This window comes from Watersipora subatra, chromosome 4 (assembly GCF_963576615.1).
Source record: "Watersipora subatra chromosome 4, tzWatSuba1.1, whole genome shotgun sequence".
Taxonomy (NCBI): Eukaryota; Metazoa; Bryozoa; class Gymnolaemata; order Cheilostomatida; family Watersiporidae; genus Watersipora; species Watersipora subatra.
The window spans coordinates 13113146-13132953 of record NC_088711.1 but is presented as its reverse complement, the minus strand read 5'-3'; the positions used below and the strand labels follow the sequence as shown (position 1 = coordinate 13132953).

The window sequence follows — 19808 nt, the reverse complement described above, 5'->3', positions numbered from 1 at the left end:
CTTTGCAGCGAAATAAAGAAGAAATGCACAATTGTGAAGGCTTTATTATATACATATATATATGCATACTATTAGCATGCAATATAATCATCATTAGCTACTATTAATAATCAAATAATATAGTGACATTGACTGTCTATATAAGCAAAATAATAGAATTTATCAAGACTTGATAAAAGAATAACCAGGCAAACTATATTTAGTTATTCCTGATTGACAGCTTAACAATAACTAGCGGGATACATACTGCCCAAACAAAAGTTGAATATCAACCAACCAGTCATAGAGATATATTGAAAACTTATATACATATAAGGGTTCATTTTTTCCAACATTACCAGAAAAGTTATGGTTTATAAACTAGTTAGATGAACTAAAAACTAATTGCCATGCTAATATGAAATGAAGCTCACATAATACTACACCAAGTTTTGGCAGCGGGTGCTACCTCTTCTACATCAGCATCTTCTTCATCAGAAGTTACGTCTCCTGATGTTTCAGCAACTGATACCAAGGTATCATTCAAGAGTGCGGGTGATTCTGGAGAAGCACTTGGATGTTGCTGGTCAACCATCGGAGTATGAAAAAGATGAGCTTCACCATGAGCATCAGGCGTTGCATATAGTAACGAGTGGTCACCCATAGCATAGTCAACAACTTTCCTCGTTTCAAGAGTCTTGCGCACACGATTAGGCGTAGGTTTGCGAACAATCTTTTTCGCGCTCTGACTCAATTTTGCTAACTTCGGAGAATCCACACTCACTTGAGTTGCCGAGCGTCTTTTGCGTGAAACAACACTTTCTACAACATTAGTGACCATAACTGGGTTTGGAAGAGAGCGACGATGAAGTGTTGATGATGGGGACCTTTTCCTCTCAGTAGCACTAGTGACATGCATTTCCTGCTTTTGTTTAACATAAGATTTTGATTGTGAATGTTTGACTTTAGGCGTGTCAAAACTTGATGTTTTTGCCTGCTTTAGATGTTTTCTAGCTGAAGTTCCCGAGGTGTTCATTTGTGTACTTTTTAGGAGACTGGTGTAGACTTGCTCATTAAGAACACCCAAAAACACACTTGAAGTTTTTTGCCCAGCTTTTTCTTCCAAGATCTCATCAATGTGTTGAGACAAATCCTTCACTGGTGAACCTCGTTTAACTATGCTTTTTTGACATCGTGATTTTTTCACCTTTAATAACGATGCAGCTGCTTTTGTGTGAGACATTTCCATCAGCTTGAGATTATTATAAGTGTCATTTTCAGTTTCGTTGATGGTTGCGTCAGGAGTTAATAACTCGGCATTGAAACATAAATCCACAGATGTTTTGGATGTTGCTGTCGGTGTACCCGATATCAACCTAGTTGAATGTCGCTTGGTCTGAGGTAAAATGGGTGAATGTTTGGCATCTTTAGGAAATTTTGTAGTTTTACTGGCATTTAATGAAGATGTTGAACTACTCATTATTCGACTCGTTGAGACCTTGGGTGACCTTGTTGGAGTAACTTGACGATTAACCATTAAAGTCTTAGGTGACTTTGTTGGTCTCGCTGATGCCTTGGGCGACTTTTTCGGACTCACTGATGACTTGGGTGGCTTGGTCAGTTTTGCTGGTGCTTTAGGTGTCCTTGTTAAATTTAATGAAGCCTTAGGTGACCTTGTTGTCCCTAATGAAGCCTTCGGCGTCTTTTTTTGTTTAATTGACGCTTTAGGTGATGTTATTTCAATCACTGTCTTGGGTGACCTTGTTGGTCTCATTAAAGCCTTGGGAGTCTTTTGTCGTTCTATTGAGGCATTGGGTGGTGTTTCTGAACTCACTGGTGTTTTGGGCGACTTCTTTGGACTTGCTGATGCTTTGGGTGACTTGCTTGGTTTTGCTGATGCTTTGGGTGTCTTTGTTGAAGTTACTGAAGTCTTTGGGGACTTTGTTGGCCCTAATGAAGTCTTCGGCGTCTTTTTCGGTTTATTTGATGATTTAGGTGATATTATTTCAATCACTGTCTTGGGTGACCTTGTTGGTTCCATTAAAGCCTTAGGAGTTTTTCGTGGTTTAATTGAGGCCTTGGATGGTGTTGTTGAACTCACTGATATCTTGGGCGACCTTGTTGGACTCACCGATGCCATGCGTGACCTTGTTGGCCTCACCGACGTCTTGGACGACTTTTTGGGACTTGCTGATGCCTTGGGTGACTTGCTTGGCTTTACTGATGCTTTGGGTGTCTTTGTTGAAGTTACTGAAGCCTTTGGGGACCTTGTTGGCCCTAATGAAACCTTCGGCGTCTTTTTCGGTTTAATTGATGCTTTGGGTGATGTTATTTCAACCCCTGATGTCTTGAATGACCTCGTTGATCTCATTGAAGGCTTTCTTGGTTCAACCGAAGACTTGGGTGGTGTTGTTGAGCTCATTGATGTCTTGGGTGACCTTGTTGGACTCACTGATACCATGCGTGACCTTGTTGATATTTTGGGTGACCTTGTATGTCCAATTGATAATTTGTGCGACCTTTTCGGCCTCATTGATGCCTTAGGCGACTTTTGTGGATTCACTGATGTCTTGGGTGGGCTTGTTAAACTTGCTGATGCTCTGGGTGATCTTGTTAGTTTCTCAATGGACTTAGGTGACCTGGTTGGTCTCCCTGATACCTTAGGTGAGTTTTTAGATTTTACTGATGCGTTGATGAGCTTGGTTGGACCCCCTGACACCTTGGCAAGCCTTGCTGGACTCAATGATGCCTTGGGTAATTCGGTTTGTCTTACTGAAGCCTTGGGTGGTTTTGTTGGACTGACAGATGCCTTGGGTGACCTTGCTGGACTGCATGATCTTTTTGATGAATTTGGTAGGATCTCAGAACTTTTTGTCGACCTTCCTCTTTCTTTTGTTATTTTGGATGACCTTGCTGATTTAGGTGACCTTTCTGGTCTGAATGCTATCTTTGATGACCTTGTTAGTCTTCTTGATGCTTTAGGTGACTGTAGTGGACTCTTCGATACTTTAACAAAACTATTTGAGCTCTCCAATTCCTTGGACAACAGTGACACTACAGAAATTGGGGATGCTTTGGTGTACTTTCCTTTAGATTTTAAAGTGGGTGATTTGGTAGTTGGCGAGGAATTTGTCATGCTAATAGAACTCATGCCTGATTTATGAGAAACGCTAAATGCTTTTGATTTAGTGGATAGAATATGCGATACGATGGGTGCCTCTGTTCTAGCAGAACGCGATAACTTCGGAGACGCTGGTGAAACTTTGATGCTCGAATTTGATTCTTCAGTTTTTCTTTTGTTGGAAACACTAATTCTTTTGACTTTCACAGGCGGTGACTCCATAGAAGCACCCCGACGTTTAACCTTAGCTGAAGAGCTCGACTTATTGGAAGTTGATGCTTTGGCCTTTTTTCCTCGAGTGGGTAAGACCGCAGCTAAACTTTCTTCCCTGACACAGGCTACCTGATGGAAAAAAAAAGGCTCACAGATATAAACTGTGTTAATCCTTAGAAAGCTAGCATGCAATACAACGTGATGTAAGCTATATTGGCTTTGTTCATCTTACATATTTAATATTTTGAATAAGATCAAAATCAATTTGATGCACTTTGGGGCTATATTCACTGTTGCCTGACTCAAAATAGCTGCAGACTTTTTCAACGATATAAACAAAGTTTTTTCAGATATTAAGCACAACCATTTTTAAGAATAATTATAAAGACTAATTTTTAAGACCCTATTATGCTCAAGATCAAAAGATATTTGGCACAAAATACAAGAACTCCAATAACAGCACTCGTCAGTGAATATTCGATAAATTACCAGGCAATGATGTTATCGCCAGAGGATTACACAGCCGATTATATAGCACTTTTAAGAAAATGTTTTAACAAAAACAAACTGGTAACATATAATGGCTCCGGCTAATTACTGCAAAAGGAGGCAAGTGCAGCCAATTCACAATCATTACAGATTTTGCTTACCAGATTTAATTTAGGTCACTTGGAAAATTTAAAAATGAATTATGTACTACCTGTACAGTAGTCACAGTTTAAAAATGAATTATGTACTACCTGTACAGTAGTCACAGTTTAAAATGAATTATGTACTACCTGTACAGTATTCACAGTTTAAAATGAATTATATACTACCTGTACAGTAGTCACAGTTTAAAATGAATTATGTACTACCTGTACAGTAGTCACAGTTTAAAATGAATTATGTACTACCTGTACAGTATAGTCACAGTTTAAAATGAATTAGGTACTACCTGTACAGTAGTACCAGTTTAAAATGAATTATGTACTACCTGTAGAGTAGTCACAGTTTAAAATGAATTATGTACTACCTGTACAGTAGTCACGGTTTAAAATGAATTATGTACTACCTGTACAGTAGTCACAGTTTAAAATGAATTATATACTACCTGTACAGTAGTCACGGTTTAAAATGAATTATGTACTACCTGTACAGTAGTCACAGTTTTCAGCTGGCGAGTTCTGACTTCAGTTTTCTTATAAAAGTTGCTTGACTGAATTGCTTTAGACTTAGGTGATGTCTCTTCATCACTAGGAACAAGTAGAGGACCAACATGTCTTCCTCTGAAAATTAATAGAATGAAAATGACTGAACATGACATAAGAGAGGCTAGTGGCAACTTCATTGGCAGTTAAATTGCACTGGGTTTACAACATCGAGAGGCTGAATTGAAGGGAGGACACTACATTCATAAAAAATAGCAACACTCTATGATAATGCCCCATAACAACATGTTTGATACAACACTACTAAATTCTCCAAAGGATCTATTAAATAAACTTTAAACTAGATTCGGATTTGTTAGACATTCAAGACAAGCGAACTCCACATTTTCCACACAATATTTTATTTTAACTTAGCTTGCTACGGCAAAATCTTGCTATTTTGTAGTGTTCCGCAATTTTGCATAAGATTTAAAGTCTTATACAAATGAATCACTCATAATATTAGCCGACTTTTAAAATATTAGCATAGCTACAAGACATGTTTTGAAGAAATCACAAACCAAAACTTTTTAGCGATTTGCCTGAGTTGGTAACATCATCTATAACCAGATCAGTCGACAGATGCATGCTTGGAGTGTAAATTAGCAATCAGAGCTGAGATTTCATGAGAAAATCAGAAGGCGAGGCATAACTGCTCGTGTTAAAAACGCAAAAATAAAAGAGGTGATATCGCCAAAAGTTATTTAAATACCAATGTTCTGAGATCTTAATCCAGTTTTAGCCGCATGTTCCCCTAGCAAAAGAGACGAGTTGGTAATTTCACTTGACTAGCAGCTGCTGTTTTAAGCTAAACTCCAAACTCACATTTTTCTGTAGGTGCTTTGAAATATTGTATTAACGGCTTATTGGAAATTGCCTTAACATTATCCTGTATAGTTTAACCTCTACACAAAGTTGATCCATCCAGCTATCTCTTTCATATGCTAAAACTGTTATATATCAAAACAAATACATGTATTAATGCAAGAAAACATTGCATTTTGTTAAAGTTGCTTAAAACTAAATAAACTAAAAAACATAAAACTATATTAAAACTTAAATGTCTAAATTATATATGAAAAATCAATCAGCAAAATGATAATTGGTAAGAAGTTTTAACCTTTACGTATTAAGCTTTAAAGACACGGAAAGAGCGGAAACATAAGTACCGGCTGTTTAATCTCTACCAGCTTTTTACTTTCGAATAGAATATTGTTATATTTTAATAAATTTCAGTTGTTGTATGTTAAAAATTACTTAGCGAGCCAAGACAACTACTAGCAAAAACATATGTAGCGGTGATCCGAAGTCATGGTTTAATTGTACAGTGTGCGAATATTAGGTCTGGCTCTCAAACCAATCAAATACTGCATTGAATGAAACATCAAAATGGCTTGTGAGACTACACCATACAATCAGATATGACTGAATGAAGAGGGCCTCCATGTTGCAGTGTAATTGAGAACTCTGAGGTAAAAAAAGAGAAAAAATTGCTGTGAGAGTTGAAGGTCTTTCTTGAAGTGTGATGCCATTGGGTGAGATGAAGGATCATGTGCTGGAAAGGCTACCAAGATGTGACAACAAGTGCTACTGAGGCATATTGACGTAGACATTGAGTTGTAATTCAGGATGTAAGTTCTGGCTGAACATAAGATAGGAGCAGAAATTGAAGACAAAAATGGATACTATAGAACTATAAATCGGCAGCTGACGAATATGAATTTGACAACAGCAATCGGAGAAGAACTACTGTGTAGATATACGCCTGATGAAACTCAGAGATTGAGGTGAGCTGTGGCCATTCAACGGTGCATCTCACTTCAATAAAAAAGCTTTGTTTAATCCCCAGACATCAGCCTAACATAATCTAATTTGTGAAATGGGATTAATGTACAGCCCCATCCGGTGTACTACAGCGTAAAAATGTACAAAACCTGCCTGGCACATTCTGCTTAGGCAGCGTGAGACTAATAAGCTGTTGAGGAAGTAATAAGCTCCTTCCTATAGCTTTTAAAAGCTTGGAATAAACAATCTGTACCAAAGAAGATTTGATCTCAGACCCTACCATTCACTATTCCCACGCCCGACCCAATAGGCCACAGAAAATGAGTTAATAGCTTGCCGATATAGGCGGCTATATGAAAGCACATACCCAATGGCTTTGAATACCACTCAGGGTGATTGCATAAGTAAGTGATTGTGATTAGTTAGCTTATTAAAATGTTCTATTGGCAATCTGCCAGGCATCTCTCATTATTTATATGTGACTTTCAATAATCGGGCAACGCCGGGTAGCACTGCTAGTATATATATATATTTCTCAAGGTATGTTCGTATGTATACACTCCATATATAGCTATTAAAATCTTAGCATAAAGAATCCGTACCGAAGATTTGATCTCAGACACTACTGTTCACCAGTCCGACGCCCTACCCAATAGGCCACAGAAAATAAGTTCATCACTGCTGAGATGTGTCTCTATATGGGAGCACATACCCAACGGCTTTGCATACTAAGCAGGGTGATTGTATAAGTGATTATCATTAGTTAGCTTACTAAAATTTTCATTGGCAATCTGAAGGCTAATAGCAAGTATGAGGCAACTCTCATTATTTCTCATCATTTGTAAGCTGATTTTTAATACTTGGGCAACGCCGGGTAGCACAGCTAGTCTTTTATATAAGGACTGGGAGGAAGCTGTCCTGAAGAACACATTTGGAATGCACCTCTCACTAGAGGTGGAACGAGACAGGTTTTTTAAGTTCGAGACGAGACTCGAGACACTGTCTTGTGAAAAGTCGAGACTCGAGACACGAGACAGTAAAATAATGAGCATTTGGTGATGATTTCACTACACAAGTACCAGCTACTCGGTATATATAAATTAATAAATCTATTTTTAAATTGAATTTTCAACTGGTGTAAACGATTTAAATACAACATTTTAATTATTATAGTGATATGCATGTAGTTTTTGTAAACAAAAGTGACACAAACAGCTCTAAAATACCGAAGTTATATATTCTAAGAATTTTGAGCTTGATTGATCATAATTATTATAAACATATTGCTTTGTACATGTATATTTTTACCATCTATTGAATAGTTCTTACTTTTTAATGTAATGTGTAATGAAACCGATAGCCGTCGCTCTACAAAGAAATACCGCAACTAAAAGAACACACGATAACACTTTCATTCTTATTGTTTCATTAATGTTAAGTTTTGTTTATGTGTTAACTGTAGTATGTGAATTATATTTAAATTGTACTCATGAAATTATATTAATTACTGTATACATGTATATTCTTATATTGAGTTAACAAAACGTCATTGTTAACCGAACACGGACTATGGTCGACACGGCCTTTCGTTCGTTTCTCCGTGTCCGGGCAAGTTTTACCCGCGATTGGTGGTATATACGTAAAAGAGGCCCGAATTTTATGAAGGTCAGTTGGTGTTTAGACACGATACGATAAAATACAGACATTTTACCCGCAAAAGTTATCCAATTTATTAAAGTGGATTATCCGAAGAGCAATTAGATACGACCCGGTATCTGTTTTAAGAACACAGAACCGAACTAAAATATAACAGGGCCGTTGTCCGGACTACATGATTAGACTCAGTGGCCAACATAATCAATAGCAACAGGTAGTAACGGACCGGGTAGAACTTTAAAGGCAGCTGCCCGCAATCCGTTACAATATATGGAGTTGTTGCTACCGCAAGAAGCCATGTTTTAACGACCGTGCGCAGGCGCTTTAGTTCTATTTCCTGTCTCGAGTTTGGCAATAGTTAACTCGAGACGAGACCGATACGAGACAGGTCGATACTCGAGACGTCTCGTGTCTCGTTCCACCTCTACCTCTCACTACATGCATGCATTGCACCCCTTACGAGTACAATACACTACAATGATTTATTTGTGGCCATTTGTGATAAATTGATAAGATATATTATTAGCATTCAGTTTCAGGGCATCTGTGGAGCTTGAAGCCGACTCAGACTGATTGACTGTACACATACGTGTCTGTTGAGACAACTACATGTATGTTGATTCTAACTTGATACTTGTAGGTGACAAAACTACCCAGACTTTGATGGTCTTATAATCAGAAATCAGGCAATGGTGGATGCTCAGTAAATGGGGACTTATAAAAACTGAACTAATGCAGTATGTTCAAGATAACTTATAAACATGCATTATGACTAGTTGTAACACAATGCGTAAGACAGAACTATGTTGTTTGCCACATTGTCCTTTCTTTGACAACACTATCTTTGATGCTCACGACATCGTAATGTAGCTAAGCACCTTGACGATAACATTACCAGGTATAACGTAGACCTATTCGAGTGAAAACATGTATATAATATTTTGACTAAATGTTCACGAATAAAAATAACTTATCACAGAATAAACTCACAATAAAGCAATTAGGGTTTTTTATACAATTCCATCATTTTAGAACAAAAAAGAACAAACGTACAACGCAAGAGTAGTTCGTCGCCTGGTGTTTATAGGTGACCTCACATTCCCTCCAGCAAGCCTCAACCTCTCACTGAAACAAAGCAAAAAATTCTTATTAAAACTGTTACATCAAACAGTTAACATGTAACCATTCAACCATATGTAAGAGCATAGTTTAGAAAACACGTAGTGACAACAAGCAATTTTATTTAGGCAAACCCTTAATGATTGAATCAGGGCGATGAAATATTACGTACTAATATTAGATTGAGTGAATGGAGATACGAGTGTGAAGGTACTTTCAAATTTTAAATGCAAAAAACTTAATAGTGAAGTACAAGTTATAGTAAGATTGTCTAAGCATCACAACACAACATGTCCCAAATGAAAGCATGAACTTTTTGGAAGAGCATGTCCAATTTACTTTCCGATTCAATAATAAATAAGAGAGCTTATGATTACTCCTCAGAGTGATTTCCAGTTGGAGTCTGACAATGTCATTGCTTTATATCATTTAATCACAAAAGAGCAGGGCTTGTAATAAGCAACCATAAGCTGAAAGCTAATCTCTGAATAGAATGATTTTGGCTATAGATAGGTGCAAACACATAGTATAAGATTGAACAATTTAAGGCAAAAAATTGTAGAAACAAATTGAAAGTTATTTTTAGTGCTGGGCACGGGAACGAAAACTCGTTGAACTTGCGGGTTTATCTTCTCTCGAATATCGGGTAATAGAGATTTCGAGTATTTCGGTCTTGCTGGTTCGGGTTTTGATTTTCTAGTTCGGGTTTTAGTACACGGATCCGTCGAGTAAAGTAGACAAAAACTCGGTCTATTGTGCCCTGCTCTCTAAACACTGTTTAATAACCTTATTTGTCATTGCGTGTCAGTAACTCTGGGCAATCTGTCCAACAATCCAAAGTTTTTAAACTTTTATTATACCGTATATATCTGAACGTGCTCATAATACAATGATATTTGGTAAAACACTAGTAAAAAAAAGTCGGGCAACCCACAGCAAATGTCATCAAACAGCAAAAGCAGTACTTTATCATTATTCGGGCTAAAACTATAAAAGTTTGTACGATTTTAAAAAGTATTGTAAAAACATTTACAATAGCATCATATCCATTGAGCACATGTTCATCATTATTTTATGACTCAAAATATACTGGAAAATTGTTATTAATATTATAAAGTTCTTTATTTGCATCACAATCATTCATGACCTACCAACAAACGAGTCGTGTCAATCTTTTCGCGATATCGTTCAAACAAAGTTTGCTATGAAAACGAAGGAAGTGGGTGAAGATATTTGAAAACTGTTACAAATGGGAGTAAAACTACTGCTCTAATACCCTGTGCAAAAATTAATTTGATCGATTTACGCTGTTACTTAGAAACGGCTTTTGTAAACAAAACCATGTGAATTCTAGAATTCTGGCCGATAGAGATTCTGACACACCCTACGCCACGCCTGAAAACTTCCAGCTAGGGTTCAAACTTCCAAGGGTTCAGGCTGCGAGCACGAATATCGGTCGATAGAAAATAGTAAAAAACAATAAAATGGGAATAAAATTATAACTGCATTGTAAATTTTAAAATATGTCTGATGTTTGGAAATTTTAGACATAAAACCCGTATCAACAAACCCGATACCCAAAAAAACCCGTTGGCCATGAAGTACTCAGGCCAAGCACCACTATCTACCCGATACTCGAAAAACCCGAACAGAAGGGGCGAGTCTAAACTCGTTGACCAAGAAGTACTCGTTCCCAGCACTAGTTATTTTAGTACAAGCTAAAGCTCGCATTACATAACAGAAGACTAGAAATTAATTAGGACCCACAGTACATGATGTATGTATGTATGTATGTATGACCAATAGTAATTGAAAATTACATGTAATGTATGTGTATGGCTATGTGGTGAATTACATGTAAAGTATGGCTATGTAGTGAATTACATGTAATGTATGTGTGTGGCTATGTGGTGAATTACATGTAATGTATGTGTATGGCTATGTAGCGAATTACATGTAATGTATGTGTATGGCTATGTAGCGAATTACATGCAATGTATGTGTATGGCTATGTAGTGAATTACATGCAATGTATGTGTATGGCTATGTGGTGAATTACATGTAATGTATGTGTGTGGCTATGTAGTGAACTACATGTAATGTATGTGTGTGGCTATGTAGCGAATTACATGTAATGTATGTGTATGGCTATGTAGTGAATCCACAGTCAGTAAATGTGTATCAATATTTTGTGACAATTTTACATCATGTTTTGGAACATTGATAATTAACAAAAAGTTTAATTAAAAATGTTGTTTACAATAAAAAGTCTAGTTTATGAGACAATCACACCATACTAATGTATTGTTGTAATAGTAACCTAATGATTAAAACTGACACAATAGTAACATGAGGTGATTTGCACAATAAAAAATTAGCCTATTTACATCTGTATTTATGAACTAGTTGCCAAACAACAGACCACCAAGGTTATGATTGTTCCAAAATGGTGATAAATCGCTGAATTAATGTAATTCAGTGTACACCCTAGTTTACTACAACCCTAGTGTACTACAACCCTAGTGTACTACAACCCTAGTGTACTACAACCCTAGTGTACTACAACCCTAGTGTACTACAACCCTAGTGTACTACAACCCTAGTGTACTACAACCCTAGTGTACTACAACCCTAGTGTACTACAACCCTAGTGTACTACAACTCTAGTGTACTACAACCCTAGTGTACTACAACCCTAGTGTACTACAACCCTAGTGTACTACAACCCTAGTGTACTACAACCCTAGTGTACTACAACCCTAGTGTACTACAACCCTAGTGTACTACAACCCTAGTGTACTACAACCCTAGTGTACTACAACCCTAGTGTACTACAACCCTAGTGTACTACAACCCTAGTGTACTACAACCCTAGTGTACTACAACCCTAGTGTACATCCTAGTGTAATTCAGGGTCCCTAATTGCTTGGGTAAAGGGTTTTCATGTACGGCGAGTAAAGTGTATAAAAACATTTGTTGATGTGGAGTCAGGCCATTAATGTATTAACAGGTTTGCAAGTTTTCGCAACCATGTAACACTTTCTTTGAATGTTTTTTATATTAAACTAATTCAAGTATTGTTGTCTAGTGAACTATTAAACAACATGAATTGTTTCAATAGATAGATGGACCATCGGATCTAAATTGAAGACTTGTTAGTTGCCTTTTAATAAAGAGCCAACATCGGTGTGGTTTAATGCTGTCCTCAAGTGAAAAGTGTTATCTCTGGAGTTCTTACAGTTGTATGATCGTAGTGTCACATCAATTTATTTGGCTCCTAGAACTATTCCTTTCGTTGATACAAGTGTTTTTCTAAACCCACCCAGTAAAATCAATTCACTGGTGCACTTGACCAAACATTAAGTTATTACAATCAATTACAACCAAATGATATACTATGATAACTTTGACAGCCCATGCTTGACATCTGTTGACCACAAATGATAAACTTCTTCAAAATATTAAACACAAATTAATAAAACTATTTTGAATTGCCAGTGTATATAGCTCCAATTATAATTATAGCATACAGAACCAGGCACTCTTCTTGGTTATTTCACCGGCAAGCGAGAAAAACATAAATTGCATACTGTTATTCTGTGAAATGAATGCTTAAGCAAAATAACTGCCTACAATTCATGTGAATGACACACGATGAGAGACAAATACCTTCTTGACGGAGTTTTGAATTGGAACTCCTCACCAGATATCCAAGATTGATTTTCTACTGACATTTTATATAACTCATTCAGACATGGCAACCTAAAATAAAGCAAGATTCAACTAATATTGCAGCATTAGTGAATTATCAGTTTTTAAAGGAAAACAAAATAATAAATGGCACACAATAATTAGATTGGAAGCTTGTGTTATTTTAACATGGTAGAAAGATTATTGCATTGCGAATCAAAGCAATGTTAGGATAAAAAGTTATATATGGTCCACAATACCTAATTGGTTACACAGCAAAAACACAGTCTCAATATGATGCTGTTGGTCATTGATCGATAGGTGTTATAGATTGGCAAATTTATATTTTTATTATACATTAACTAGCCGAATGCCTGACATTGCACGAGTAATAAAAAAGTTATTGCACAGAAAATTCATTTTTAATCAACCTCTTAGTGGACCCCGCTGTACGACATTAATTTGTTCCGCGGTGTTAGTATTATAAGGTAAAATATCGTATAGAGGGGTATAGAAACTCATAGCAATTATCTAACGCAATCACCTTTAATAAAAAAACATCAAAATTTTATAACTACCGCACTTTTCGGACTATTAGCCGCTATTTTTTTCTAATGATTTAAGCCATGGGGCTTATATAAGGGTGCGGCTATTCCGTGGCTTTTTCTTTCACCGCTAGAGCACATTAACCAGATTCTCCGATTAGTGCACCGCTAGCGGTGAAAGAAAATACGAAACAGTGCCTAACGGTACTGTTCCGTTAGGCACTAGGTTAAAAAGCGTCGGTTAATACGAAATAGTGCCGTTAGGCACTGTTCCGTTTTAAACAGCAAAGTTGTTGCCGGGTTAAAAAGTACCGTCTTGAGTTCTGCGGCCTATACAAAGGTGCTGCCTATGTATTGTTTTATTATCGTTTTTAGGAAAATAAGGCAGATGCAGCTTATATAGGGGTGCGGTTTATAGTCCAAAAAGTACGGTACTGTACATCAAAATCATTTAGTGTATCAGTGTAGATCATTTCATGATCTGCTTATGATAATCATTATCATTCTTACCAATTTTACTTATCAATCTTGGGATCCATGGCTAAGGGATTAAAGTTATATATTTATCTACCTAAAATTAATTAAAGTTTCCAGTCAATATTATAGTAAATGCTAAAATGCACAATAAACTTTCACTTCCGCTTACTTTTCACTAATTTTTTTCGTTTCACTAACGCAATATTAGACATTTACAAAATACGAAGAATGTTGAACTGAGAGAGAGCGAGCATTGTATATCGGCATAGCATTGTGTATATATACAGTCAAACATGGATAACTCGCCCTCGAATAGCTTGAACACATGGTTAACTCGAACGGTTTTTTTGGTCCGCTCCCACGTAATGATAAATTACTTTAGATAACTCGACCTCAACCCTGTTAACTCGAACAGTTTTTTGCCCAACGGCTACCGAAACGGTTGTTATCGCTTTAGAAAATCACTTTATTCCAAGCCATAGAGGTAAACCTCAACTTTTCGTAGTCCATAGGCTTCGTTATTACCATCATCGGCAAAATATTTTTGTCAACGACTTTTCTAAAGGTTTGGTGAAATTTGATTTTTCCCAAACATCCGCTTAGCGATGGCTCTTCGGAAGCAAGGAAAGTGAGGTAACCTTTGCATAAACTTCAAAAAAATTGGCAAAATTGATCTTGGTTAAAACGCTCAGAGAAAAAGTCTTTTCTTGTGAGCCTTTCAACAGCAATCAAGTTTTGCCGATTTTAATATAAAAAATGTCCCGGCAATAGCATCAACTCAAACAACAAACCAATTTCAAGTGATAGAAAAATCTCTATACTTTTTGATAAATATTTTTTAAACTTTACATCAGATGCATTTAATTTGAAACAAGCCATTTATGCTTTTGATTTATATTATAGTTTATATATGTACATATATCTACTAATAAATATATAAATACATGGACTTGTGACAGTGCTCTGATAACTTGAACGCTCTGATAACTTGAACACTTTCGCTCGGTCCCGTGAAGTTTGAGTTATCCATGTTTGACTGTATATTGGGAGGAATTTCAACGAATAGCATATCAGCATACAGTGCACCCTCAGGATACGATTAAGATATATGATTTTTTCACCTTACGAAGTAGAGCATGATGATTGTTTTATCTCACCATACGAATCTTATTTCACTGAACGAATTCAACAAATTTTTCGCCCGAGTTCAAATTCGGCAGTTGGTGTGCTTATTACATACATCAAAATAACAAAGACGCCGAAATGATGCTCGTCGAAAACATTTTCACAATGCCTGAAAGGGCCACGATGACCGATTTCTCACATTTAAGCAATTCTCATATGTAAAATGGTAATATTTTTCCTTCAAAAACCAATAGCAAAAATTGGAGTTGCAATTCCTTCAAATAGAAGGTCAGACAATTTCTCTTAACCTGCTAACAAAAATCCACTTTATTATGAAAACAGCATCATTTGGGCTGTCTTGCCGAATTAGGTTGGAAAAGGTTTTATTGAGATCCGCTAAAATTATATTAAAACCGAGGCCAGAAACTAATGCAATGTAGGTGATGAAATTTTTGTGATAAAAAGTTAAAATTCAGTTAAAGAATAGAGAAAGCATAATATTATTATGCTTTATTATTTATCTTGAGGTGTTGACTGATGTTCTAAAAAAAGAATCAAGGAGATTGACCAACCAGAAGCTGAGATATAGCCAGCCAAACATAGGTCTACCAAAAACATAAGTGTTTTAGTAATCATCAATATATGACGTATAAAATCGACTTGTGTGCCATTTGTCAATTAAGCCAACTAATGCGCTCTCCTATAACAATCACGGCGTTTTAATTGGTTTAATCCCTGGAAGTATAGAACAATCAAATTGGGCCTAACAACCATTTCTCTGAGAATTCCGAACCAGTCCCTCTGACGTGTAGATTAGTTTTAGCATAAAATGATTACACGCATCTATAATTTATTTCGCAACATTTCGCTATCTTGCTAGTTCAACTCAGTTTTGTTGTTCTCCCACTTAGCTTCCCTATTCAGACTCATCTTTAGCGTTGTTCAGATTTTTTTTAACTATAGCTAATAAATGGAATCAATTAAATCAATCTCGGTTATCATTTGGAATTTTCTACAAATTATATTAGTTACATTATTTATTCTATACACAGTTATATTATTATTTTGTATAATATGCATTATGATTATTATATTAATCATAAAAAATAATCATAGATAAGATAATAGATCAATAGAAAAATCAAATCAAAAGTTATCGTTTTCTTTTCTTACAGCAAGAGCAGCACGGTCAAGTTATTCTTTTTAAGATTATGGCTGTAGTGAACTTACAGTCTGTTAATAGTGACGATAATCATGAAAATCAACTGAATGCTGCAGTAGATACACAGTAGAAAAATGATGAATGAACAAAAAGTCACATTCACATTTCTTATTCTAAACAAACTGCATATCGCGGATGTCGCATATAGACTATACACGCGCCGTTTGTTGAACAGAGGATCTTCGGAGCATATCCGTGGAGATCGAGTTAAATTTTGAAGCACAATAGTCAAAATCTGCTCTTCTGTTTTGAAAAATCATGGCAAGGGGTTGTGGGCAAATGCCTTTACCACACAATGTTTGCTTGATTTTCCTGAGAAACCAGAGCTAGTCTGTAAATTATTTACTATCGCGAGAAGCGTTTCACATCTCGTAGCCAAAACAATCATTATACGTAACGGCGGTAAGGGTGCGCAACTCTGGCACATGATCATTAAGTCGATTTCATACGTCACAGTTCTCGGGATTTTCGAAGGGTTTTCCTCTAAATCTTTATTAGGTAGACCTGTGTTTAGCTGGCTATATCTCAGCTTCTAGTCGGTCAATCTCCTTAATTCTTTTTTTAGAACATCAGTCAACACCTCAAGATAACTAATAAAGCATAATAATATTATGCTTTCTCTATTCTTTAAAGAGTGAAAAATACCTACTAAAACTTAACTTTGTGTGTATGTTTAGTAAAGTAAATTTAGTTATTAAGGGTTGACTTGCAACAAAATTCACATTACAGTTGTTTGGTATCAAAAGATTCACCATGTTTTACTCTGCTGCGTATGTGCGAAATATGACGAAATGTGATTACAAGCTCTTAAAAGCTCAAAAATGAACAGTTAATCGCCGCCATCACGAAACCGCCGTTGATTGGAATCAGTTTATTTCTCTGACGTTGTCAATCCACTTGGTTATTGTTTTGACACGTGATGTTCTCACGTGAATTGAAAGGCCAATAAAAGGCTCAATATAAAATGTCTCGTAGCACTAGTTTATGACAAACACTTCAGGGGTTTTACCAAAAAGCCCGTATCAAATATAGATGCTCGCTACTTTGCAGTTTCGATTCGTCTGGGTCTAATCATAATCTGATCAAGTGACCCGTACTTCCTACCAAACAGCGCGAGCAATTTCTGCAGCCTTTTTTGACTATCACAGGTGACCAACAGGCTCATCGTGTTTATCAGAGAATGATATGTACTTTTCGAGCTAAGGTTATAAAATTAACCAAATTTTTACAGTGGGTTTTGAGATATCAGTGCTCAAAATGGCAGCATTACAATGATGATGAAATAGACGCGTAAGAACAATAGAGATGGTTTTATTGAATGCGTGAAGTATATTTGTGAAAATATTTCGACGATGAGGTTGTATGAAAGCGTAAACAGAAGCCATCTCGTTCAGCTATGTCCCATTTGAGCCGTTTTGGAAAGAGATTCTAATATACGACAGTTTCGTGATAGCGGCGATTAACTGTTCGTTTTTGAGCTTTTAAGAGCTTGTAATCACATTTCCACATATTTTGCACATACAACACAGCAGAGAAAGACATGGTGAATCTTTTGATACCAAATAACTGTAATGTGAATGCCGTTGCAAGTCAACCTTTAAAGTGAATTCAAAGTTTATGTTATACGCATGCCTGTCTTGAAGGTAAGAACTCTTTACGGTATGTACTGCATACCACATTGCAACATTACATTTTAATGCAGATCATAACCAATAAATACACTGAATATACTAAAGTTACTGAAGGTAACTATAGTTACTAAGGTTAACATACTATTTTGTTATTGATTTGTAGTATGTACAGTATTTGTATAAAAGGTTGATCATTTTAACTGGGAAATGGTTGCATTATATAATTACTATGGTTTTATACCACTTCATACGATTTTTTCACCATCGATACCAACCCAAGAACGGATTAAAATCGTATCCTGAGCATGCACTGTATTGGTTTTTCCGACATATTCCACACACCGACCACCACATTTGAATTTCAAGAGACATTTTTGTTGATGTCGTATGACAAAAAAATGGCATATCGAGGGCATGAAAAAACATTGTTTGCATAATGCAAAAAAAGGAAAATCTGGACGTCGCAACCCGAGGGTCCACTGAGTATATGCTCCCTTATTTCAGTTTGGTTGAGCACTTTGTGAGAGGTGCGACACTATTTGCCTTCGTGCATAGCCCATCACTTGTGTGAGTTGAGCACTCGGGTGTCAGCACATTGACTTTCTTAGCCTGTGAGGCAACTTAGTTGTTTCATGGCAGAAAGTCAACTCTCAGTGGCAATAGGGTTTGTCTCATATGCCCGCTCTGAGCTGCAATGATGAGGCTTCAAAAGCCGAAACAGTACTGTTTGGATCATGAGTATACATGTATATATATATACTCATGCAAGTTATATCTATATTTTTCAAAGTACATATGTATGTGTGTCCCTCCAGCTATAGCTATTATTAGAATAGCTGTACCTGAACAACGCTGACACAACTTCATGGCGTACCATCATCAGAAGCCTAGCGTCTGTTAACTAGCTTAATGGAATTTTCCATTGGCAATGTGCCAGGCTAATAGCAAGTGGCAGGCAACTCTCATCACTTCTCATGGTTTATAAGTTGATTTTTAATTGGCAATGCGCTAGGCTAGTAGCAAATGGTAGGCAACTCTCATCACTTCTCATCGTTTATAAGCTGATTTTTAATACCCGGGTAGCGTCAGGGGGCACAGCTAGTATATATATAGACTAATACCCTAGCAGTCTGGCGCCACTGCAAGAGATCGTTAGGTATACAACTAGATGCACATTGATTTTACAATGCTAATGGCCCGGAAGGTAGCGCCCGACCTTTGTGCCAAATCAGGCGAGTTTTGAACCCAAGCAATGCAATCTAATTATCCAACACTCTTTACTATAGTTATAAGTTGGAGAGAATTAAATGCTGGTTTACTTCGACAGGAGGCTATTTAGGTGTAAAAGCTTATTTCCAATGAGCCCTATTCGACGACTAATGCAATTTTAATTAAGAACGAGTGTAGAAACATTGCATAATATTTCATAGTAAACCTACATGATAGTTGTTTACAGTAACTCTGCTAGGCCGAGACCTAAGAAATTACTGTTGCTCAAACAGATTTAGCCAGCTAAAGCATGTTTATTTGTACTTTGTAAAGACGTTTTTGGAAACTCAAATCGATGAGGAGATGAATCGATTAGACACCTGACTGAGCTGAGAAACTACATAATAGTTGCGTCTACAGGTTCGAATACTAGAGCCAACAGCGATATCGATCCGTTTCTCACTTCTAAAAACTGTTTTGTATATATAACATACGCCAATCAAAACAGCAGCTGAATAGTAAAACATTTACATGTATATCATTTGATGACGAGGTATGATAAAATTCTAACATTTTTCCTAATCAACAGTGTGCGTAGGTATTGCAACATGATCAAGCTAAATAGTAACATAAACATTCATATATGTAAACTTTCACATGTATACTATAGAATGCACTAACTATCGGCTGAACACAGTAATAATATCAATAGACCTATACGTAATTTACCAGCGAGCTAACAAAAACAACTACTGAAATACTTGACTGCTTTCATCTGCTAAACAGAATATCATAGCGGCTATATTAGTTTTAAAATGTCGAACGAGGGCAGTGAAACCTACTCGC

The 19808-nt window shown here is 36.5% G+C and overlaps 1 protein-coding gene across 1 annotated transcript; it reads right to left on the bottom strand.

The window, feature by feature from the left end:
* Positions 1-26: 26 nt before the first annotated feature.
* Positions 27-19742, bottom strand: LOC137393137 (adhesive plaque matrix protein-like). The gene is made up of 5 exons (XM_068079562.1): positions 19692-19742; positions 12733-12825; positions 8998-9069; positions 4446-4581; positions 27-3442 (listed from the first exon to the last, which is right to left on the bottom strand). The coding sequence occupies exons 2-5, from the start codon at positions 12795-12797 to the stop codon at positions 410-412; spliced, it is 3306 nt and encodes a 1101-aa protein (XP_067935663.1). The 5' UTR covers positions 12798-12825; positions 19692-19742; the 3' UTR covers positions 27-409.
* Between the last annotated feature and the right edge of the window lie 66 nt (positions 19743-19808).